Source organism: Delphinus delphis, chromosome 18 (assembly GCF_949987515.2).
Source record: "Delphinus delphis chromosome 18, mDelDel1.2, whole genome shotgun sequence".
NCBI classification, from domain to species: domain Eukaryota; kingdom Metazoa; phylum Chordata; class Mammalia; order Artiodactyla; family Delphinidae; genus Delphinus; species Delphinus delphis.
In genome coordinates this window covers 50,350,229-50,370,567 of record NC_082700.1, presented here as the reverse complement: position 1 = coordinate 50,370,567, position 20,339 = coordinate 50,350,229, and the positions used below count along the sequence as shown (strand labels likewise).

At 42.9% G+C, this 20,339-nt stretch overlaps 1 protein-coding gene and 1 long non-coding RNA gene across 9 annotated transcripts in view; one reads left to right on the top strand and one right to left on the bottom strand.

The window, feature by feature from the left end:
• Positions 1-9,223, bottom strand: part of LOC132413861 (uncharacterized) — a 79,854-nt gene extending 70,631 nt beyond the window's left edge. The window contains exon 1 of the long non-coding RNA XR_009516836.1: positions 9,104-9,223. This is a non-coding gene — a long non-coding RNA (uncharacterized lncRNA). The remainder of the gene's footprint in view (positions 1-9,103) is intronic.
• A 134-nt stretch (positions 9,224-9,357) lies between these two features.
• The window catches only part of MYCBP2 (MYC binding protein 2), a 271,984-nt gene continuing 261,002 nt past the window's right edge, over positions 9,358-20,339 (top strand). For all 8 annotated transcript variants that reach the window (XM_059995647.1, XM_059995652.1, XM_059995649.1 and 5 more), the window contains exon 1: positions 9,358-9,958. In XM_059995647.1, coding sequence (XP_059851630.1) covers positions 9,657-9,958 — 302 coding nt within the window. In that variant the 5' untranslated portion in view covers positions 9,358-9,656. The remainder of the gene's footprint in view (positions 9,959-20,339) is intronic.

The window sequence follows — 20,339 nt, the reverse complement described above, 5'->3', positions numbered from 1 at the left end:
CCTAAAAATCAAGGTGTCAGCTGGGCTCTATTTCTTCTTGAGGCTCTGCGGAAGGATTTGTTTCCTTTCCTTTTCCAGCTTCTAGAGGTCATATGCATTTCTTGGCTCACAGCCCTCCTTCCACCATCAAAGCCAGCAGCATAGCATCTTCAAATTTCTTTTTCTCTCTCTTCTCCGCTTTTGCCATCACCTCTTCTCTGACTCTGCTGCCACTGACACATTTCCTTCTCTCACTGGGACTCTCTTGCTTCCCCCTTATAGGAGCTCTTGTGATTCTATTAGTCCCACCTGGATAATCCAGAATGCTCTTCTCATCTGAAGATCCTTAATTTAATCACATCTGCAACACCCCGTTGTACTGTAACGTATTCACAGGTTTTGAGGATTATAAGGTGGACAATTTTGGAGGGGCATCATTATTCAGTCTAACACAGACATATACCATTTACTATAAAGTGGGCACCTTGGTGTGAGACAATCTTTTCAGGATCCCATATCTGTGAAACAGAACTCTGCAAGCCTTCAGATAATGGCACTGGCCAGTGTGGGCAGGGAGCGTAAATCCATACCAAAATATGCATCAGTCCCAGGCAAGTTGAATCACTGACCCTTCCAGGGTGGAATGTAATCAACTATCCAGCAAGTGGCTGGTTGGTTTCCTTGAAATATTGTGCTTAATCTTGCTGGCAGATTGCACATTCTGCAGCAGCTAGATCAGCATTGTTAAGGGAGAGCCCTCCCTGTAAGTTCCTTGCGTAACCTCCATCCTTGCCACTACACATAGCCTCCATCTCTGCACCATGGCTATTCTACCCATTAGTCTTACATATTCTTACTTCAGGCCACTTCTCCTTATATGCAAAATGGATGACTATGTGCAATGCATGAAGTTTGAACCACTGGGAGGATTTTGCCTCATCATTATGTATCAGATCATAGTATAGCAGCAGTTCATGTCAACTTGCACTTACTTACCAAGTCATCTTATGCTTGAACCAAGCTCAGCCTTTTTCCTCTTCTACATCAATCATAAGGGACCCCTCGGTCCCATGCAGCCATATGTCTGAGCTTAGAGGCAGGTACCAGTGCAATAATGGTTGATGACATCTGGCCACACACTCATGCAGCTTACTTGTTCTCTGGCCCTGTTCATGCCCAGTCCTGGGTATATCACCTCCATCTTACCATAGGTTTTTGCTGGGCCCACTGGACCTTATAAGTTGGTGGATCTGACAAAACCTAGCTCCTGTTGGGCAGTTCTAGCCACCTGACATCTCATGGCGAGGTGCTCTGTCATTATCCTGGCCCAAATAGGGTGCCAAGAGCTATTTTTCAATAGTTTATGATTTTTTTATTCTAAAGATCACATACGTGGCCTTGCTCCAGAACCCTTGGATTTCTCTTTGTGATTTTCCCATTGAAACTTTCCATTCATTCCACAGCATCTTTCCCCACCACTAATACATTAATATCGTACACTCTGTCATGCTGTATGTTCCAAGTGCTTGCCCCACACTTAAGAGATGATGCAGAACTCTTTTCTGCTCTGGGCACCACTTAAAACTGGCAGCCATATGTGTCATTCAGGAAATGTGTCATTAAATATTCTCAAGTAAACATTTTACCTGCAGAACTCAGAGAAGCCTAGCAGGTGTTGTCCCTCCCTTGTGTAGCAAGTGCAAGATGTGATAACCTACCCTTTACTTTGTAGGAGGTATCTGGCATGCCTCAGCCCACTGGGCCCCTAACTCAGCATTTCATTGTCTTTCTACAGTGCTGTATTACCACAAACTTAGGGGCTTAAATGGCACACATTATTATCACGGCTTAGCTCTGTCCTCTGCAAGGCTGTAATCAAGGTGTCAGCTAGGGCTACAGTCTCATCTAAGACTCAGCTGGGAAAGGAACCACTCCCACATTCAGTTTTTGGCAGAATTAGGCTCCTTATAGGCTGCTGGACTGAAAGACTCAGTCCTTGCTGGCTGTTGGCCAGAGTCTACCATCAGCCCCCTGCCATGTGGACCTCTCCATACAGTGGCTCACAACATGGTAGCTTGAGTCTTCAAAGTCAGCAAAAATGAGAGGGTCTCAGCAAGATGGGAGTTGTAATATTATGTAACTTAGTCACACACATGTAATCATGTACATCCTGTCACTGTGCCATATTCTATTGGTTGAAAGGAATTTTCAGGTCCTACACACACACAAGGGGAGAGATTTATACAAGGGCAGGGATATTAGGAGACAGAGATCATGGGGTCACCTTAGAAACTGTCCACCACAGATGGGGTCCTCATTGCCACCCAACCAGCGGATGATCCACCTCCGAAATCCCATTTTAGAGTTTGCTTCTTCGGACCACTATCCATACCAACTGACAGGTAGGCTTCCTAGGAAACAGACTCAGAGATGGACACTTGTGTGAAGAAAGTTTATCGATAAGTCCTTTCAACAATACTGCCTATGAATGAGGGAGGAAAGCAGGTGAGAAAGAGAAATTGATGCAATGCAGTTGGAACAAAGGCCTTAGCTAATGCAGAGTTCTGAGCTAGCATGGCTCCTCAGAGTCATCCTGAAGTATGGTCAGAAGGCCAGGTCTTTGTATACCACATTGAGCAATTAACAGATGCGGGATCCCCCTGGGGAGGGGCTGGAACCTTGGAATCTTGGACAGCTCCCTAAGGTCAAGAGGTCAAGAGTAACTTATGAGAAGGGGCTTAGCTGTGATCAGCTAGCAGTCAATACTTCCAGCAGCTGGGTGGAATAAGTGCCTCAGACCTGGAGGATACCTGAGAGGCATACCTGTAGATATCATTAATAAACGCAAAAGGAATGACATAAAATACAATTCAGTGAACTTTTTGATGTTTGACTTGAAAAGCAAGGAAGGGTTCCCCCCCACCATAAAAATAAGTTTGAAACTTTGTTCAATGGTTCCACAATGCCAAGGATGATGTCAGTGATGCCCTTGGCATTTATCTCATACCTCTCATCTCACGGCTACAAACATCAGCCATTCTGACCACCTTTGAGGTGGAAAGAGAGAAAGACAAGAGAGCAGTACCAGAAGATTTCCCTTCATCCTGCTGGCCTGAATTGTGTCCCAAAGCCAACCTAAGATGTAGGAGTCTCACAGAGAGAATACTTCATTATTTCCTGTCTCTAGAGCAGAGGCAGGCATGGACGAAGGGGATTTGGAATGGGTGCAGTGAGTCAGTCAATACTGTTTTCAAAGTAGGTTTCTGTTTTGCTAATTGAGGTCAGATCTACAAGCTTTAAAGACCAAATGAAAGATGATGGCATGCCATCATTTTGCTGAGGAGCCAATTCAGGTCTATTATGTGGATGGGAGACTATCTGCCTCACTCCAAGTCCAATCAGGAAAACAAACAAGTGCATGCCAGGTCTTTAAGAGAGGGGACTGAATATGGGGAACTAAATGCAAGGGTACTGAAGGAGCTGAAAAGCCAAAGAAGGGACGGAGATATCTCAAGGATTAATATCAGCAGGAAGCTACTCTTAATCCCTAGGGTTGGAGATCCCGAAGGAGGAGATACTGTTACAAGATTCCAGGATCTGGGGCTGCCCAGTGAGAACAGTTTCTGCAACAGCGGGTACCTGGCTGGAGCTGGATCATGGAAGGAGAAGCTGTACAGGAGAAGCTGGAATCACACAGGAGATGCTGCCCAAAATAGAGCAGGGGGGGTGGGGGATGGGAGAGGCACAGTTTCTCCTCCTTCCGACTTTCCAATCACCCATCTCATCGCACAGGCTAGCTGGCAACAGAGCCTGGAAAATGAAGTTTGCGGGGCTCATTCCCTTGTTGTACAGAGCAGGACAGGGAAATGGAAAGGAATGGACTCAAGAGCAAACAAGCAAATTACTGCCATGCCATCCCACAGGCATGTGGAGATGGACTTTAGGAGTACCTGCAGGGAAGCCACAGCTTTTCTCAGGAAGCAGTGTTGTCTTTGCTCCACCACATAAATAATATAGTTCCCAACATCTGACATCATACAGATAAGATTATTCAATCTGAACTAAGAAAATAGCGTTACTCACCACAAATTAATTTAGGAAAAGCATGAACTATTTTTCATGAAATACATGTTCTAAAAACTTTTAGACAGCTTCTGGCCCAGTCTGAGAACAAACCTGACATGATAGGCTCAAGAGGGAGGGGATATGGCGATATATGTATCCATATAGCTTTGTTGTACCGCAGGAACTAATGCAACATTGTAAAGCAATTATACTCCAATAAAGATATAAAAAAAACCTGACATGATAAGGAAGGAGCAAAATATTTTTAAGAGAATGATTTATGAAGAACTAGCAAATCAATTCCTTTTTACTTTCAAAATATAAAAGTAAAAATACTGATCAAAACAGGAAGTTGAACTAGGTGGGACTAAGATTTTGATGTTAATTACAGATAAATTAACAGAGAATGTGAGCCATGGATGATTTATAATATTTGACCCTAGAAGTGTACCAGTGCCACCAGCCACTTGAGAAGAAACTATAATGTTTTGACTATTACGTGTCAAAAATATAGCCATCAGTTAAAATTCCAAAAACTCACTGAATTTATGAAAGTAAGCAATATGTTCTGTTGAAGTAACAAATCATCCAAGGGTATTTTAGGGAAATGAATAGCCTTAAGATTCTATTCTTCTTGTCATATCAAGATATAGTAAATCTGTATTTGTGGAGAGAACTCTGTAAAAAAACAAACTTCTAAATCCAAGTGTATAAAACTCAAACTGTATAACTATTTTGTTACTTCCTCTAGCATAAGATTGGGACACACCTCAAATAAAGCACCACACATAATAATAATAATTATTGCCTGCCAGAAAATGTGCTAAGCAAGTCCTTCATACATATTATTTAACTTAATTCTCAAAGAATCTAATGAAGTAGGTGCTATTATTACCTTCATTTTACTGATGAGAAAACTTAGCCTGAGGGAGGCTAAATGTCTTAAAAATAAGAGCATGCCTAGTATAATCAGTTTAGAGCCATTTAGATATATCCTGATAGCTGGATGAGCCAAGAACCCTATTAAAAATAATATATTTCAAGGAAACTTAGACATTGTAAAATTGCTATTCTATATAAAAATTTCAATAGTCCTTTAGGGTTTGAGGAAATATGATTTAATTATTAAACTATTTAACCTTAGTAATAAAGACCAACCTAATAACGTATAAACTATATTGAAGTTTTCAAGATTAAAATTCTGTGGTTCTTAACATTTCTCTCTTTCAGAGTTATACTTTTTTTTTTTTTAACATCTTTATTGGGGTATAATTGCTTTACAATGGTGTGTTAGTTCCTGCTTTATAACAAAGTGAATCAGTTATACATATACATATGTTCCCATATCTCTTCCCTCTTGCGTCTCCCTCCCTCCCAACCTCCCTATCCCACCCCTCCAGGCGGTCGCAAAGCACCCAGAGTTATACTTTATATGACTTTCTGTATCAGTTGTGAAAGCTTCTTCTGGGCTAAAACACATCACAACAATGAGATTTTTAAAACTGTGATTTGCATTCAAGTATATGTTATTGAATTTTCATACTTCAAAGAATATTCTCATTAACAGATATTTTAGAATAATTTTTCAGGGAGAAAAATTTAACTCAGGGCCCCTAGAATCTGAAATTTTTATTTGTAGGAAAATTTGCACATAAAATTTGTATCTTTTAAAACTAATATGAATAAAAAGGAAAAATCATTAACTCTTCATGCCTACAAGTTACTGACTCTTCCAAGGCTCTGAAAATAGTTGTTTAAAGGAAGAGGTCAAGGTATCTAGGTGATCCTATACGTAATTTTTGTTTAAAAGAATTTAAATTGCCATGTTGATACTTTCTGTTCAGTTTGCAGTATTAAATATATGAAATATATTTCATTTTAAAGTGCAATACATCACATTTGTCAAGAAAGCAGAACCCTGTGGTCCTTAGAAAGTGGCTACTGAAGAGTGAAGCTGGAGCATTTTTTTCCTTCCAAATTGTTCTCAGCGACCAAGCTTGTTTTAAGATGCTCTTGGCCACGAATTTTGTTTTTTACATGCATTATTGTACAAATCCGGGAAACAAACTCAGACTCTTGACTTTGATCACATTTTCAGCAGTCTTGATGTTTCTGATAATGTACATGCTTCCTGTGTTTGTAGTCTTGTGTAGCATTAGTACAATATTAACCTTTTAAATGAAACTAACAATATCAATCATTGTCCTCTTACAAACACTTTATGGTTTCTGCCTGTTATTTGCTACACCAGTGCTGATGGCTTCCTTTAAAAAAAAAAACTAAAGATAGAGTAGAAAAAATGTAAATCTGATAAGAGTTCAGAAAATTGTAGTCCCAGGTTTGCAATTTCAAGTGGAGAAGAGCGGCAAAATCTGTGATCATAGGGATAAAAGATGAAGCCATGGTCTTATATGGTCATAGATAAGAGAGATGCTTTTGAGAAATGAGCGTGATATCAACCACAAAGACTAAAAAATGCTATGCATGTGTTTCACTAATAAAATGGGCCAAGTCAGGATTTGCCGTAGTTCAATGTTATTATTTGAGGGTGACTGTGTCCTCAACTCCTGTCTAGCCAATTCTGACACCCAACCCGCCCAATGCTCCCGCCACTCTCCTCCACGCCAACTGCCCTCCCTCCCAACACGAACGCGCACACACACCCAGCCCGGCCAGAAGATAAAGCTAAGATGGCAGCGCGGAAAGTACTGGAGCCGCGCTCAGTGTGGCCGGAAAAACAAAAGCAAAGGCCTCTATATATTTCTTCATTCTGCACATTTCTCTGAATAATAAGAGCCCCCTGCCCCCCTGCCCAACACAAGGCATTCTGCAGTAGTGCGCGCAGTATTGGCGGCAGGGGACGCTTGCTTTTGCACATTTCGAGAAATCCACTTCTCCCGTTTGCAGCGGTGGTTCAGGTGACCCTCGCGACTTGCCTTGGGGACCACCCTCCCCTTCAAGTCGCCTGGACAGTGGCATCAAGGGTGAGTCCAAGCGCCCTCTCCTTCCCGGCTTGCGCCCCATGCCCTGCCACCCCACGGAGCCTTCCAAGGTGCCCAGCTGCCAAAGCAGAGGAGTAGCAGTCGCAGTGACCCGGGAGCGCACAGTGCGGAGGCAGGAAGAGGAGGAGGAGGAGAAAAACGCTGCATTGGCTACAATTTAGAGTAAAGCGGCCGCTACCGCTGCCGTGGAAGGAAACGCTGCCAACCGCAACAGAAACGCCACCCTCGGATACCTAAGTGAGCATGTGTGCGACTCTGCGCACGCCTAGTTGCGCCCCTCAATGACAACGGGTTCCTTAGAAATTTATCCAGCTACCGGGTTTTGTGTGTACCCAGGAGACTCGGGAAGGGGCCTCTCTGGGACTGAAGGGTATCGAAAGGACCAAAGGGGAATTCAGGACTGGGTAAGGGGGGACTTGGGGAGACAAGTGCTCCAGGTCAGTGTCCACTAGAAACTCTAAACGGGCAATGACTGCACATGCCACCACCTAAGCCTGAGCTGGAAATGTTTCTCTGTGCCGGCAACATTTATTCATTGACATATTCATTCATTCAACCAGTATCTACTTCCCTCCTGCTTAGGGCAAGAGTCTGTGCTAGGAGTTGGGAACGTGATGGGGGAACAGACACAAGCATCATTCCAGTCCTCATGTTTTGCTTTGTGTGTAACCATCTGTGAAAAGCCGTGTGACAAGGTGGCTGTCCTAGACGCTTGAAGCCCTCCCACAGTCCACAGTCCACAGAAGTATTATTCTGACCATTTTTCAGAGGATGAAACTTGCCCAAAGACACACAAGTATCAGAGTCAGGATCCAAACCCCTCCTCCTTTTGGGGGCCTCTCTGGCTCCTGCAACAGCTACAGCCCTTAGAGCTGCTAAGAGTTCGGGCCTTTAACTCCACCATCCTTTAGCGGCCTCCATACCTGTGTATTGGCTCTCCTCCCGGAGTTGGGGGAGGTGGGAGGGGGAGCGGGGGCGGGGCGGTTTCTCTTCGACACAGGTGTGTAACTGTGCTGAAGCATGAGGATAGGAATTCCGCCCACCAAATACTTACTGGCTATCTACCATACAGGAGGTTCTAGAAAGGGGCTGAGGAAGACACCAAGATAAACAACAAGCTCTGAAGGAGCTTATAAGATAGTTGGGGAAACAAGTTTCCTTGTCTTTAAAAAAGACAACTTTTTAAAATAAAAATGACATCCATTTATTATTCAAAGCCCCAGATAAATGCACTCCTTCAGCACTCTCTCCCCGCAAAAACTAGAATTAGTTTAATTTACTTCCCCACTCCTTGTTTGTACTTTTCTAAACAGTAAACAGGGCTTGATTTTTTTTTTTTCCCCTAAAGCAGGACATTTAAAGAGGCTTAAGAGCCAGTAAGTATATAAAGGATATAGCACTGGGATGATAGGACTTAAAAATGATTTTGCCAGGACTATTGGGCAAACTCTTCAAATTCAGAATGAAAAGGATAAAACTTAATAGGAATCAGGGTGCACTGGCGCATACACTTCTATGGCATTTACTTAGAAGGAGCTGGAAGAATAGCTTGGAACAGGGGACTCAGCAAACCACTGTCAAGGTCACCCTAAGACCACTGTCTTAGGGTGAGCGTGGAGTCAAAAAAAAAAAAGAATATTTAAGAAAAGTACTGTTGCATTAAGATTTATCGCTGACATAAACGTTACAAACAAGAATTTTGGAATGCCTCTGACTTGTGAATACTCTCATACCTGGGAATTCTACTTTCACAGAAAAAAAAAAAAAAAGAATGCGCTAAATTACTCCCTGTCTTTCGTAAGGAAAAACTATTTTAAACAGACTTAAATCCTAATGATAAAAATTCCAAACTAAGATCGCCAAAGGGACTTCTAATTCGCCGGGGCTCCTCTGCCTAGAATTCTGAGTTCAACCAGCGCCATTCACAGTACATCTTCCGCGGGCAGCACACACTTTGGGGAACGGTAGCAGGAGTGCGTACCGTCAACCTCTGGCGGTGGGCACGGGGGCCTCTATCTTTCAGGTCCCAGTTCTCCCACCTGGAGGGAACCCAGTACCTGAAGCCGACTGGTTGTAGCTGACAGCCTCCCCAGCACTTTCCTCACTCTTCCTCAAGTTGCTAGTAAAACCCGGAGAAGCGGCCTTCTTTCAGATCCGGCCCGACTCTCAGGCCTCACGCCCAGAGGCCTGAGGCAGAGGGAGTGGTAGCGGAGAGGGGGTGGGGAGGGAGCGGGGCCGAAGTGACTGAGCATGTGCGAGGAGGGGCGCATGCCCAGTGCGGCCGGCAGCTTCCCATTGCGGGTGGCTCAGGCGGTGGCAGCGGTGGCGGCGGCGGCGGCGGCAGCGGCAGCAGCAGCAGCAGCAGCGGCGGCACCGCCTCCTCCTCATACTCCCGGGGTGGCGAGGTTAGATGAGCGGCCCCAGTAGTGGTGAGGGCAGCGCGGGGGGGAGGAGGAGAAGAAGGAGGAGGAGGAGGTCTCTGTCTTTGTAGTCTCCCTGCTGCGGAGCGAGAGGCCGCCGCCGGAGCCGTCGTCGTTGGAAAAGGGCTGTGTGTGCGCGCGCGTGTCTGCCTGCCCGTCCCGCGGGGACGAGGCGGCGGCGGCTGCGAGGATGATGATGTGCGCAGCGACAGCCACTCCCGCCGCCGCCTCTTCGGGGGCTGGCGGGGACGGATTCTTCCCTGCCGCCACCATCTCTTCTTCCCCGGCGCCGGGGGCGCTGTTCATGCCGGTTTCCGAGGGCTCCTTGGCGGCCACGGGGCTGGGGCTCGGGCTGCCGGCCGCGGACTCCCGGGGTCACTACCAGCTGCTGCTGTCAGGCCGGGCCCTGGCCGACCGCTACCGGAGGATTTACACAGCTGCGCTCAGTGACAGGGACCAGGGGGGTAGCAGCGCTGGACACCCGGCCTCCAGGTGCGTCTCCGGGTGCCCTTCGTTGCGCCACATGCTGCATGTGCGCCCGTGTGTGTGTGTGTGTGTGTGTGTGTCTGTCTACATACGTACTTACTGAGCTGTCTTTCAGCAAGCGCTTGATGCTAGGTGGTAGAATCGCTTATTGAGATAGGAGGGTGCGGTGGCGGCAGTTTCTGTTCTAAGTGTGTGTAACTGTCTTTGTAGGGGGCGAGAGAGGGTGGGAGGGGAGCTTGTAATGCTAGAAATGGTGGTGGTGCGGGTCGGTTATGACACGTGTATGTGTATTGTTGAAGAAGGAGGAGGGATGAGCAGAGGGTAATGCACCAAGAGAATTTGCAAGAGCGATGAGGGAAGTGTTGTTCCCAGTGTCTCTGCCGCAATGGTATTTGCACGTATTTCTCATAACCCCTCCCCCCACCCCTTCATGCCATTCCATCCTCACCTCTCCGCCTCCCTTAAAAAAAAAATCTGCCTTTCACTGAGGGGGGTGATGGTATCGGTTAAGGATAATGTCATATATATAGGATGAGTTTTAGATAATCAGCCTGTAGGATAAGGCATGGGGTTTCAATTTAAGAGATTTATGCGAAAGGGATGCAGTTGGAGGTTTAGGTGGCTGTGAAAGCTGTCTGATACAAATCTTTAGAGCTGTACTTTGATAAGTGGACCTTTTGGTCCTCTATAGATGTGGTTGCAGCAGTGCTTGTGTTCTGTTGTCCCATCGGCCATTTCCCTTCATCTTCTGTTCTATTCCCTCTGCCACTTTTCGGCTTTAGAGTGCAGGAGGGTGGTTTATGGGGAAAAGGGGAAACCTGAAGAACTTCAAAATATGACAGCTGGTGTAGTGATCAACTGACACCAACTGGAAAATTTGAGTGGCTCCTAGATCTCTTCCTAGGCTTGGTGCACCTTCAGCTCCCGCGATGGAGGAGATGTTAAACCACTTTCATTTTCTTAAAATGTGGGTGTCTTTTTGCTTAAGGCTCTCCTGTTGTTTTCCTTTCCATGCTCTTACATGCCACATACCTTGAAGGATGGTGACTGACTTGTTTCACCAGCTTACCTTTGGCAGTGGTAATTGGGAGTTGGCTTCATCTTTTTTTTTCTCACACCTTCTTGCAATACATAGGGAAAGCATAGTAGGATTTTGTCAAATAAGTTACAGTTTACTGTATTTATTGAATATGTAGTTTGTTCGGTAATAACCAGATGCCATTTTCTCTCATTGTGAGAGGGGCTAGGCTGTGAGTCAGGTGTTTGTGGTTGACCAGTATGTACTGTGGCTCTTATCCACTGCAGAGAGTTGTAAAGATGGAGCTTTCTTCACACGTTTTCTGGGTAAACCACTCTTCTCGTGTGTATAATTGTTTACAGGATTGGAACTTGAGTAGTTTTATCATACTGATAAAAATGTGTGTAACTAACTACCCTTTGCTATGTAAACTGAAGGCCACAATGGCACGTCTGTTTCTTGCTGATGCTTTTGAAAATAGCACAAAAATCTCAATAGACAGTTTGCTCTAATGATTAGGTATCATTTAGAGCTGTGAGTCTGTATATTATGGCACCATAGGTACATCTTTACAAACTCCTCTCAAAGAATTTGAATTTATTTTGTATGTTGTTTCCAGACTTATGCAATAATTTGTGACTGGTATGTTCGCTGTTTTAACTCTGTACTACTATACTTGTGTAATAATACAGTTTCTGTGTATTTAGAACTGTATAAACAGTTTTAGACAAAATTAATATAGATTAACCACATATATAAAGTCTATGAATGATTTTTAGTCTTTGGTCAATTTTTGTACAAGCTGTCAATTAAAATTAGTGAAGAATTAATTCAAGTACTGTATTTCAAGAAGTACTAATGGAAACGAGCCTTAAGTTGTGTGATATTGCCTTCTAGTGCTCGTTCAGAACATGATTGTTTATTATACTTCACATTATTTTTTCTAAGTCTTGGCCTGCAGCTATTCTTTATTAAGGGTTTGCTTAAGAATTCAGTCACATTTCTTATTAACTATGAATGGGGAAATTGGAGCTGGGATTTCGGTTCTGAATGAATGATGTAATTATTTGTATGTAATTATTTGTAGTTGAGTTAGAGGAGAAGATGAAATGTTTCAGAGACAGAGAATGGAGCAAGAATAGAGGGTGAAATTCTAGTGAGAATCAAGTTTAAAGCTGTGAGAGAAAGGAGACAGTGAAGGAAGCTGAAAAAGGATTTAAAAAATTAAGAGAACTGTGGGACAGTGGCACCTCCGGTCCTAAGAAAGTGGATTGAAAGTCCTCGACAGGGATAAATGTTGAAGAAAGTGAGAACACTTTCCAGGTCGCTGATGACTTTTGAGGAAGTGGTCAAGATTCTGTGGAAGAGAGATGTGGCTGCGGAGTCAATGGGATATTTTGGGGTAATGGGGAGATGGTTGAGGGAAGGATATTTGAGTATGGGAGGGTGGGTGGGAAACATTCAGTAAGTGGAGAAGGAGAAATTAAAGAAGTTAGAGAGGGGCTAAATGATGGTGAGAAGTCTAAGGGAGATCTCGGGGACAGGTTTAACATGACAGTTGGAGAGGTTAGCCACTAAAAAAAACGTTAGGAGCTAGTCATCCTTTAATATAGAAGGGGAGGATAAATCTAAAGACTAGGAGTTTATTAAGAACTGTATCCTATTCGGTTTGGTAATCCCAGTGTCTAGCACAATTTTTGGCATCTGTTCTGTAAATAACCAGTGCCTACTGTGTGCCAGGCACTGTTTTAGGTGCTGAAGCTGTAACAGTGAGCAGGATAGACTAGGTCTCTACTCTGTTTGGAACTTCCACTCCAATGGGGAGAAATAAGCAACTGATCATTTCAGGTAGTGATAAGTAACCATGAAGGGAATGAACCCAGTTGCACGTGATAGATGATTTGTAGTTGGCGGGGGCTGGGGGTGTATTTTAGGTAGGGTGGTCAGGATGGGTCTCTTTGTGAGTTGGCATTTAAGTTGAGTCATAATGATTGGAAGGCAGAACTAGAGGAATGGTGTTCTAGAATGTTTCTGACGCAGAAACAAGGTTGTGTTCAAGGAATGAAAACAAGGCGAGTGAGTTATCAGTCAGTGTTGAATAAATTAATTACTGTGGATTATGTTTTAGGTGTAGGTAGAGAAGTTAAGGGATGGCAGCCTAATGGTATCAGTGACTTTGATGGCCTTGCAGTGAATGCTTGGATTCTGAAGCTGGACTGGTTTTAGATCCTGGCTTTGCCACTTTTTAGCTGTGTGACCTTGGGTGCATTACATAACTCCTATACCTCAGTTTTTTGCTTAAAAAAATATTTTTGAGATATAATTGGCATATACCATTCTATCAGTTGTAGGTGTACAACATAACCATTCCATATTTTGAGAAATGACTACCACATAAAGTCAAGTTAACATCCATCATCACACATAGTTGAAAGTTTTTTTTTCTTGAGGTGAGAGCTTTTAAGATCTACTCTCTTAGCAACTTTCAAATATACAGTCTAGTATTATTAACTATAGTCACCATGCTGTACATTACATCCCCATGACTTATTTATTTTATAACTGGAAGTTTTTCTTTGTACCTTTCAACTCCCTTTGCCCATTTTGCCCATCTCCCACCCCCTGCATCTGGCAAACATGAATCTCTCCTCTGTATCTATGAGTTCAGTTTTGTGTGTTTTTTTTTTTTTTTAGATTTCACTTATAAGTGAGATCATATGGTATATTTGTCTTTCTCTGTCTGACTTATTTCACTTACCATAATGCCCTCAAGATCAATTCTTGGTGTTGCAAATGGCAAGATTTCCCTCTTTTTTATGGCTGAATAATATCCCATTTATTATATATATCATACCTTCTTTATTCATCCATCAGTGGACATTTAGGTGGCTTCTTGGGTATTGTAAATAATGCTGCAGTGAGCATAGGGGTGCAGATATCTTTTCAAGTTAGTGTTTTCGTTTCCTTTGAGTATATTCTCAGAAGTGAAATTTCTGGATCATATGGTAGTTCTATTTTTAATTTTTTGAAGATCCTCCCTATTGTTTTCCGTAGTGGCTGCATCAATTTACATCCCCACCAACAGTCCATAAGAGTTCCCTTTTCTCCATATCCTTGCCAGTACTTTTTATTTCTTGTCTTTTTGATAATAGTCATTCTAACAGTGTAAAGTGATATTTCATTGTTTTGATTTGCATTTTCCTAGTGATTAGTGATGTTGAGCATCTTTTCATGTACCTGTTGGCCATTCATGTATCTTTTTTTGGAAAAATGTTTATTCAGAGCCTGTTTCCATTTTCTGAATTGGATTGTTTGTGTTCTTTTGTTTGTTTTTTGTTGTTTTTTGATATTGTGGTGTGTGAGTTCTTAATTTTAGATACTGACTCCTTACCAGTAGTATATGGTTTGCGAGTATTTTCTCCCATTTGGTAGGTTGCCATTTCATTTTTGTTGCTTTCCTTTGCTGTGCAGAAGCTTTTTAGTTTGATGTAGTCCCACTTGTTTTGTTTTGCTTTTCTTTATGCCTCAGTTTTCTTCTATGTAGAATGGGAATAATAATAATGAGGATCGTATTGTAGATTGAATGAATCTGTATATGTAAAGTGCTTGGCACATTAAGTGCTAATAAATATTAATTAATGATTTCTGCTGAGAGTGAAGGGGCAGATGGAGTTTGGGGACTTAAAGAGAAGGCAGAGATCATGTCTTATTCTTTTATGTTTTGGTCTCAATGACTGTGTTGAATGTGGGAATAACTATTTCATTTATTCAGTGACTGAATAAATATATTTTTGTAGGAATGAATCAAAGTTGGAACATTTGCTTGAGGAAAGGGATTGTTAGGAAATGAATAAAAGAATGTTTGATCAGTTCTTAGTGGGAATGGTAGTACAGCATTGATTGCATTTGGGAAGAACCATAGCATGGTGGCTAAATCTGCTCTGGAGTCAGACCGTCTTAGTATTTCAGTTCTGCTTTTTTCTGCCTTAAAATGGGTAAGTTAATTAGCATTTCCATGTCTGTTTCTTTACTTGTATCCTTTTAGGGCTATTGAAAGGACATTGTGCCTGAACATTGTTAAGTGCTCATTAAATGTTAGCTGCTGTTGTTGGTGGTCGTCGTATTACTACTACTACTACTACTACTGTTATTATTATTAAAATCACATATTTAAAATTCCAGTCAGCATGATGTTGTAAGCTTTTCCACTCAGAAGAGAAATGAAAAAAACTGCTAGTTGATTCAAGGTTGAAGTGTGCCTGGAGGTCTAAGAAAAAAAGAAAGTGAAGGTTTTTGGTGACAAAGATTGAACATACGGTAAAAAGGAAAGTGATGCCAGGAGGGAACTGATAGACTGGGAGATAAAGACAGTCAGGGTATCTGGGCTGAAGTGGTAGAAGAACAGTGTTAGTGGAAACAATAGAGGGGACTGTGGTTAAAATGGGAAATGGCTTTTCTTCTCCAAGCTAAACCCACTTACTTCCTTCAGCTTCTTTATCTCTTTCTTGTTAGAAATGCTATTTGAGCCCATCCTTCAGATGCATGGAATTTCGGTTAGAAGAGGTTAATCCATCAAAGATTCCGGGATTAATACTTGGTGCTAACCATTGGCATTATAAAGATTTGTAAGACAGTTTCTAGTTGAGTTTATTGTCTGGATGGGTGTGAAAGGTGCAAAGGCAGGTACTTACAAAAGTGTTAAATGAAATGACTAAGAAAGCATAGCCTATTGTGACCAAGGGATGGCATTCTGAGCTGGTACAAAAGCATGAGCAAGAGGTGAGAAAGCACAGTTTGTGTGTAGGTAATGGTAAGAATTCTGTTAGAGCTAGAATGTAGGTGTTATGAGGGAGAACAATGGGAATTCATTCTGGAAGTGGAGGCTTTGGTCAGAGGGTATGGCAGCTTGAACTGCCGGGTAAGAGTTAGATTTTATTCAGGAGACACTGACAGTTTTGAGCTATGAAGAGACATTATTGTAGGAGTGTTTTAGTAAGTGATATAGGATCGAATCAGTATATTTGTGGATAGGTAGTAATTTGCTTCATATAGCTGTTACATCTATGGAGTCCTATATAAACACATTTTAAGGCAAAAATTGCTCTGTTGGCATATTAGCAGGTAGAAATATGAAATGAATTCATTTCCTAGATCAAGATAAAAGAAGATCTTGCCTTTGGGCTTAAAAAGAAAATAAAAATGTTAATTTAAAAATAGTTTTGCATTTTAAGGTATTTATTTTAAAAAATCGTCAGAATAGTCTCACTTTTTCATTCAAGAATAGATTAAATATTCAGGTTTTGGGGGGAGGGGACAGGTTAATCAAGGTTTAATTTACATATAATAAAATTCACCCTTTTTAAGTGTCCATTTGAAGAGTCTCCGAACCATCACAGTCAAGTATAGAATATTTCCATCATTCTAAAAAGTTTCTTTAGTTAACACCCTTTTCCTACCCCTAGCCACTGGCCACCACAGACCAGTTTTCTGTCACTAATATTTTACCTTTTCTAGAATGTCTTATAAAACTAGCTCCTTAAGGACAGGACCCCAGATACTGTTCCCCTTTATGTCATCTATCCCCATATTTCCTATAAATGGAAGTTAGGCTTTAAAGCTTCAATAGGTTTCGGTTAAACATTTTTTGGCAAGAATATTTTGTATATAATGCTGAGTACTGCACATTGCATCCCATCCAGAGGTTTTCAGGTTGTCTCATTGTTTAATAATGCTCAGTCTAGTTACTTGAATTACTTGGATGAGATGGTACCCACTAGGTCTCTTTTCTGTAAATGTACGCTTCTTCCATTTGCATTAGGCAGGTAATCATGGGTAATAACTTTGGCACACTGTGAATATCTTTCACCTAACGGTTTTAGCATCTTTTGATAATCCTTGACTGAGTCAGTAATTTCATTAGGGGCTTCAAAATGATGATTTTTATATTTCTGTTAAAATAGAATTTAGTAGCTGATGCTCTTCTGCAAAGAAGAGTTTTCCCTTATCAACTGGTGGTAAACTTAGTTCCTCCTAAGAAAGCAGGGTAAATGATTCATTTTCTCCTCTCATTAGCCCATTTGGTATAATAGTCTAGCAGTGGTGTGGTGGTTTCTCTAGTTCATCACCCATGTCCCTCTGTTCAGTTACAAGTTCCCCCAGCCATTGAGAATCTTGGCAGCTAAAACTGATTGCAACTGAGTCTCTCCAGGCATTGCTGTGAGCCAACAGACCTGCTTTCCTCAAAGTCTTGCGTTTTCTTCAGGATCAGCCTGCATCCAATGCCTATTCTGTGTGGGGGTGTGAATGCCTGGCCCTTTTGTCCTAAGGTAGGACAACTTTGAAGATCCATCGCAACTCCAGAGCTCCCCATGGATTGGCTGAGGCCTTCCTGTGACTGCATTTCAATTCAACTCCTTCCTCTGTTTAGTCTCACTTCCTTTACTCTCCCACAGGCGTTGATTTGGAGGGCATTCCCCAGTACTTCGGTTGTGCAGATCTTCATTTCAGAGTCTTTTTTCTTCCAAGACAGTTGTGGTATCAGCAGTGGTCTGAGGAAGTAGTCTTCAAAATGGAATTTTGGAGCTAGATTATCTGCTGGCTGGCTAGCAGTAAGAACCCCGCTACTGGTGTAGATGGAGCACTGATACTGATAACCCTTTGTATGCACTGTAGCTGTGCACCTGTTAAAACTTTCAGTGGTGGCAAATTGGAATGGCATTCCTGTAGAAGAGAAAGTATTTGTGGGTACAGTATCTTAGGCTTTTGAGACATTTAGGGAAGTTATTAATTATACAGACGGTGTAATCAGATGGCTGTTTGGTGAGTGACATAGGTTGGAGAAAGACAATGAAAGGCTGAAGGTAATTGGGGGCAAAATGAGAAAGTTAGGTAATTTCTTTCTTTGGTATCATGTAAAGAAACTCATCTTCTGCAGTAGGAGGAAAGAAAAAGCTAAGGATTAGGCCCAAGATTTAATTTCAAGGGTAGCAGAGCTCCAGGGCAGGTTGATTTCTCAGCAGGTCTGCTAAGCCAGCGTCTGTCCTCTGGTTAGGAAGGAATGAGACCCTGGCTTTTAAGATGGGACGTCTGAGTTGATGCACTGGAAAACCTTGAAACCCCAAATTCCTCTGAACCCTCTGAGCCTACAGAAGTGACCTTCTTCTCCTGGCTAGAGGGTAGTTACTTGAAGATTATGCTGCCCCTGCTACCCCATCTATTCTCCTCTCCCCTGATGTCTATCACCAAACCAATAACTAACTAGAGTTAAGTCACAACAAAGCCTACTGAGACGTGCTGAGTCTGCTGAGGGAGGAGAGAGACTGCGGTGCCGATATACACACGCACGCACGCACACACAGATTGATTCCCAGACTGCACTGAGGCACCCCCAAACACCCCAGCAGACACACAAGAATACCATGGGATATTTCAGAATTTTAAAGGAAACACAGAAATGTCTGTCACAAACTACTAACTTGAGGTAGTTCACGGTTTCTACATTAGATCCTGTTGCACTCCTTTTGATGATGTCATATCTTTTTTTTTTTTTTGCCGTACGTGGGCCTCTCACTGTTGTGGCCTCTCCCTTTGCGGAGCACAGGCTCTGGACGCGCAGGCTCAGCGGCCATGGCGCACGGGCCCAGCCACTCCGCGGCATGTGGGATCTTCCCGGACCGGGTCACGAACCCGTGTCCCCTGCATCGGCAGGCAGACTCTCAACCACTGCGCCGCCAGGGAAGCCCATGATGATGTCATATCTTTTTAAAGTTGAATTTTTGGTTGTTGCTGTGATACAACAAAGCACTGCACAGAAATCAGTGTGGAAGAGGAGGGTGACATGTTTAATCTGCACAAGTTTGAGAAGTTGTGCAGTACTTAGAATGTGCAGTGTCCTATTATTAAGTAATCGTGGTTATTTAAGGTGAGATATAAATTTTTTTTTAAGTTTATGTGTATTAATTTTTCAAATGGCTACTAAGTTGTTAGAATGTAAATTCTTATTAATTATTTGGATCTCATTACATAATAAGCTCTACTGTTAGGTTATTCCATTTGGCCTACAAGGGTTATGGAAAAATTACTGATGATGGCTATGCAAGGGCCCAGTAATGGATTTATGTTCATCAGTGCTGATCTAGCAACTGAACTGATGAATGTCCAGCCTGACAATAGCAGAGACTAACTTTCCTTCAAGGATACCCACCAGTCCATGTGCCTTGGAAAGGACCGTGATTCATTTTGACTGGATTTGATGCATATTCTGTGTTATGAGTTTCCCTTTGCAACTTGCCGGGGCTCAATCAGTGCCCATATTTGAGGGCTTACAGAGTGATCCATCAGCACAGGGTGCCACATAACATCATTTCAGAGTAAGGGACCCACTTTATAGCAAATGAATCCCACAGATACATTTGTCCTGTTGTGCACCATAACTGCCCAGAAGCTGCTGACCCGATAGATAGTAAGACAGTCTTTTTTTTTTTTGCGGTACGCGGGCCTCTCACTGTCGTGGCCTCTCCCGTTGCGGAGCGCAGGCTCAGCAGCCATGGCTCACAGGCCCAGCCGCTCCGCGGCATGTGGGATCCTCCCGGACCGGGACACGTGTCCCCTGCATCGGCAGGCAGACTCTCAACCACTGTGCCACCAGGGAAGCCCCCGTAAGACAGTCTTCTGAGGGCACAACTGATGATGAGCGTAAGGTCCTATCCTTCAGTGTTCCTAGTAGGAAGAACACATGGAAATTGGGATGCCTCCACTTAGCATCACTGTCAGTGATCCACTGGGGACTTTATGCTTCCCATCTCTGTAGCTCTGAGCACTGGGGGTTAAAAGGTCCTGGTTCTCCGAAGGGAAACATTTTCAACAGAGACACTGTAAGAGTCCTGTTATACTTTAAGAGACTGCTACCGGTGGGATTTGGTGCTTCTTTTCCAGGATAAGGAGTCACCATTTTGACAGGGCTAATGTACCTGATCATCTGAAGGAGGCTGCCGTTATGCAATGGAGCATGGAGTTTGGCACACAGGTGATCTACTGGGTGTCTATTGGTACTTTCTTTTCCAACTTGAATGGTAAATGGACATGAGAAAGGCCTGATGGCCACCTCACAGGATCAGCCAACTGGACCAGGAAATTCTAGCCAAAGATGAAGGGAATCCAGAATGACTAGCAGAGAAGAGGTTGTGACTATAAGTTTTGGCCTTGAAACCATCTGAAACCAGTGGTGGAGGCTGTAGTTTGTCCTACTTTACTTCCTCTGGAAAGTTTCTCCAGGAAATGAGACTAACCAGAATTCTGCAGGAACATTGTCCAGAATTTATTTGAAGCAAGTGCATGCTAGTAGTATAATAGGTGACCAGTAGTGAATGC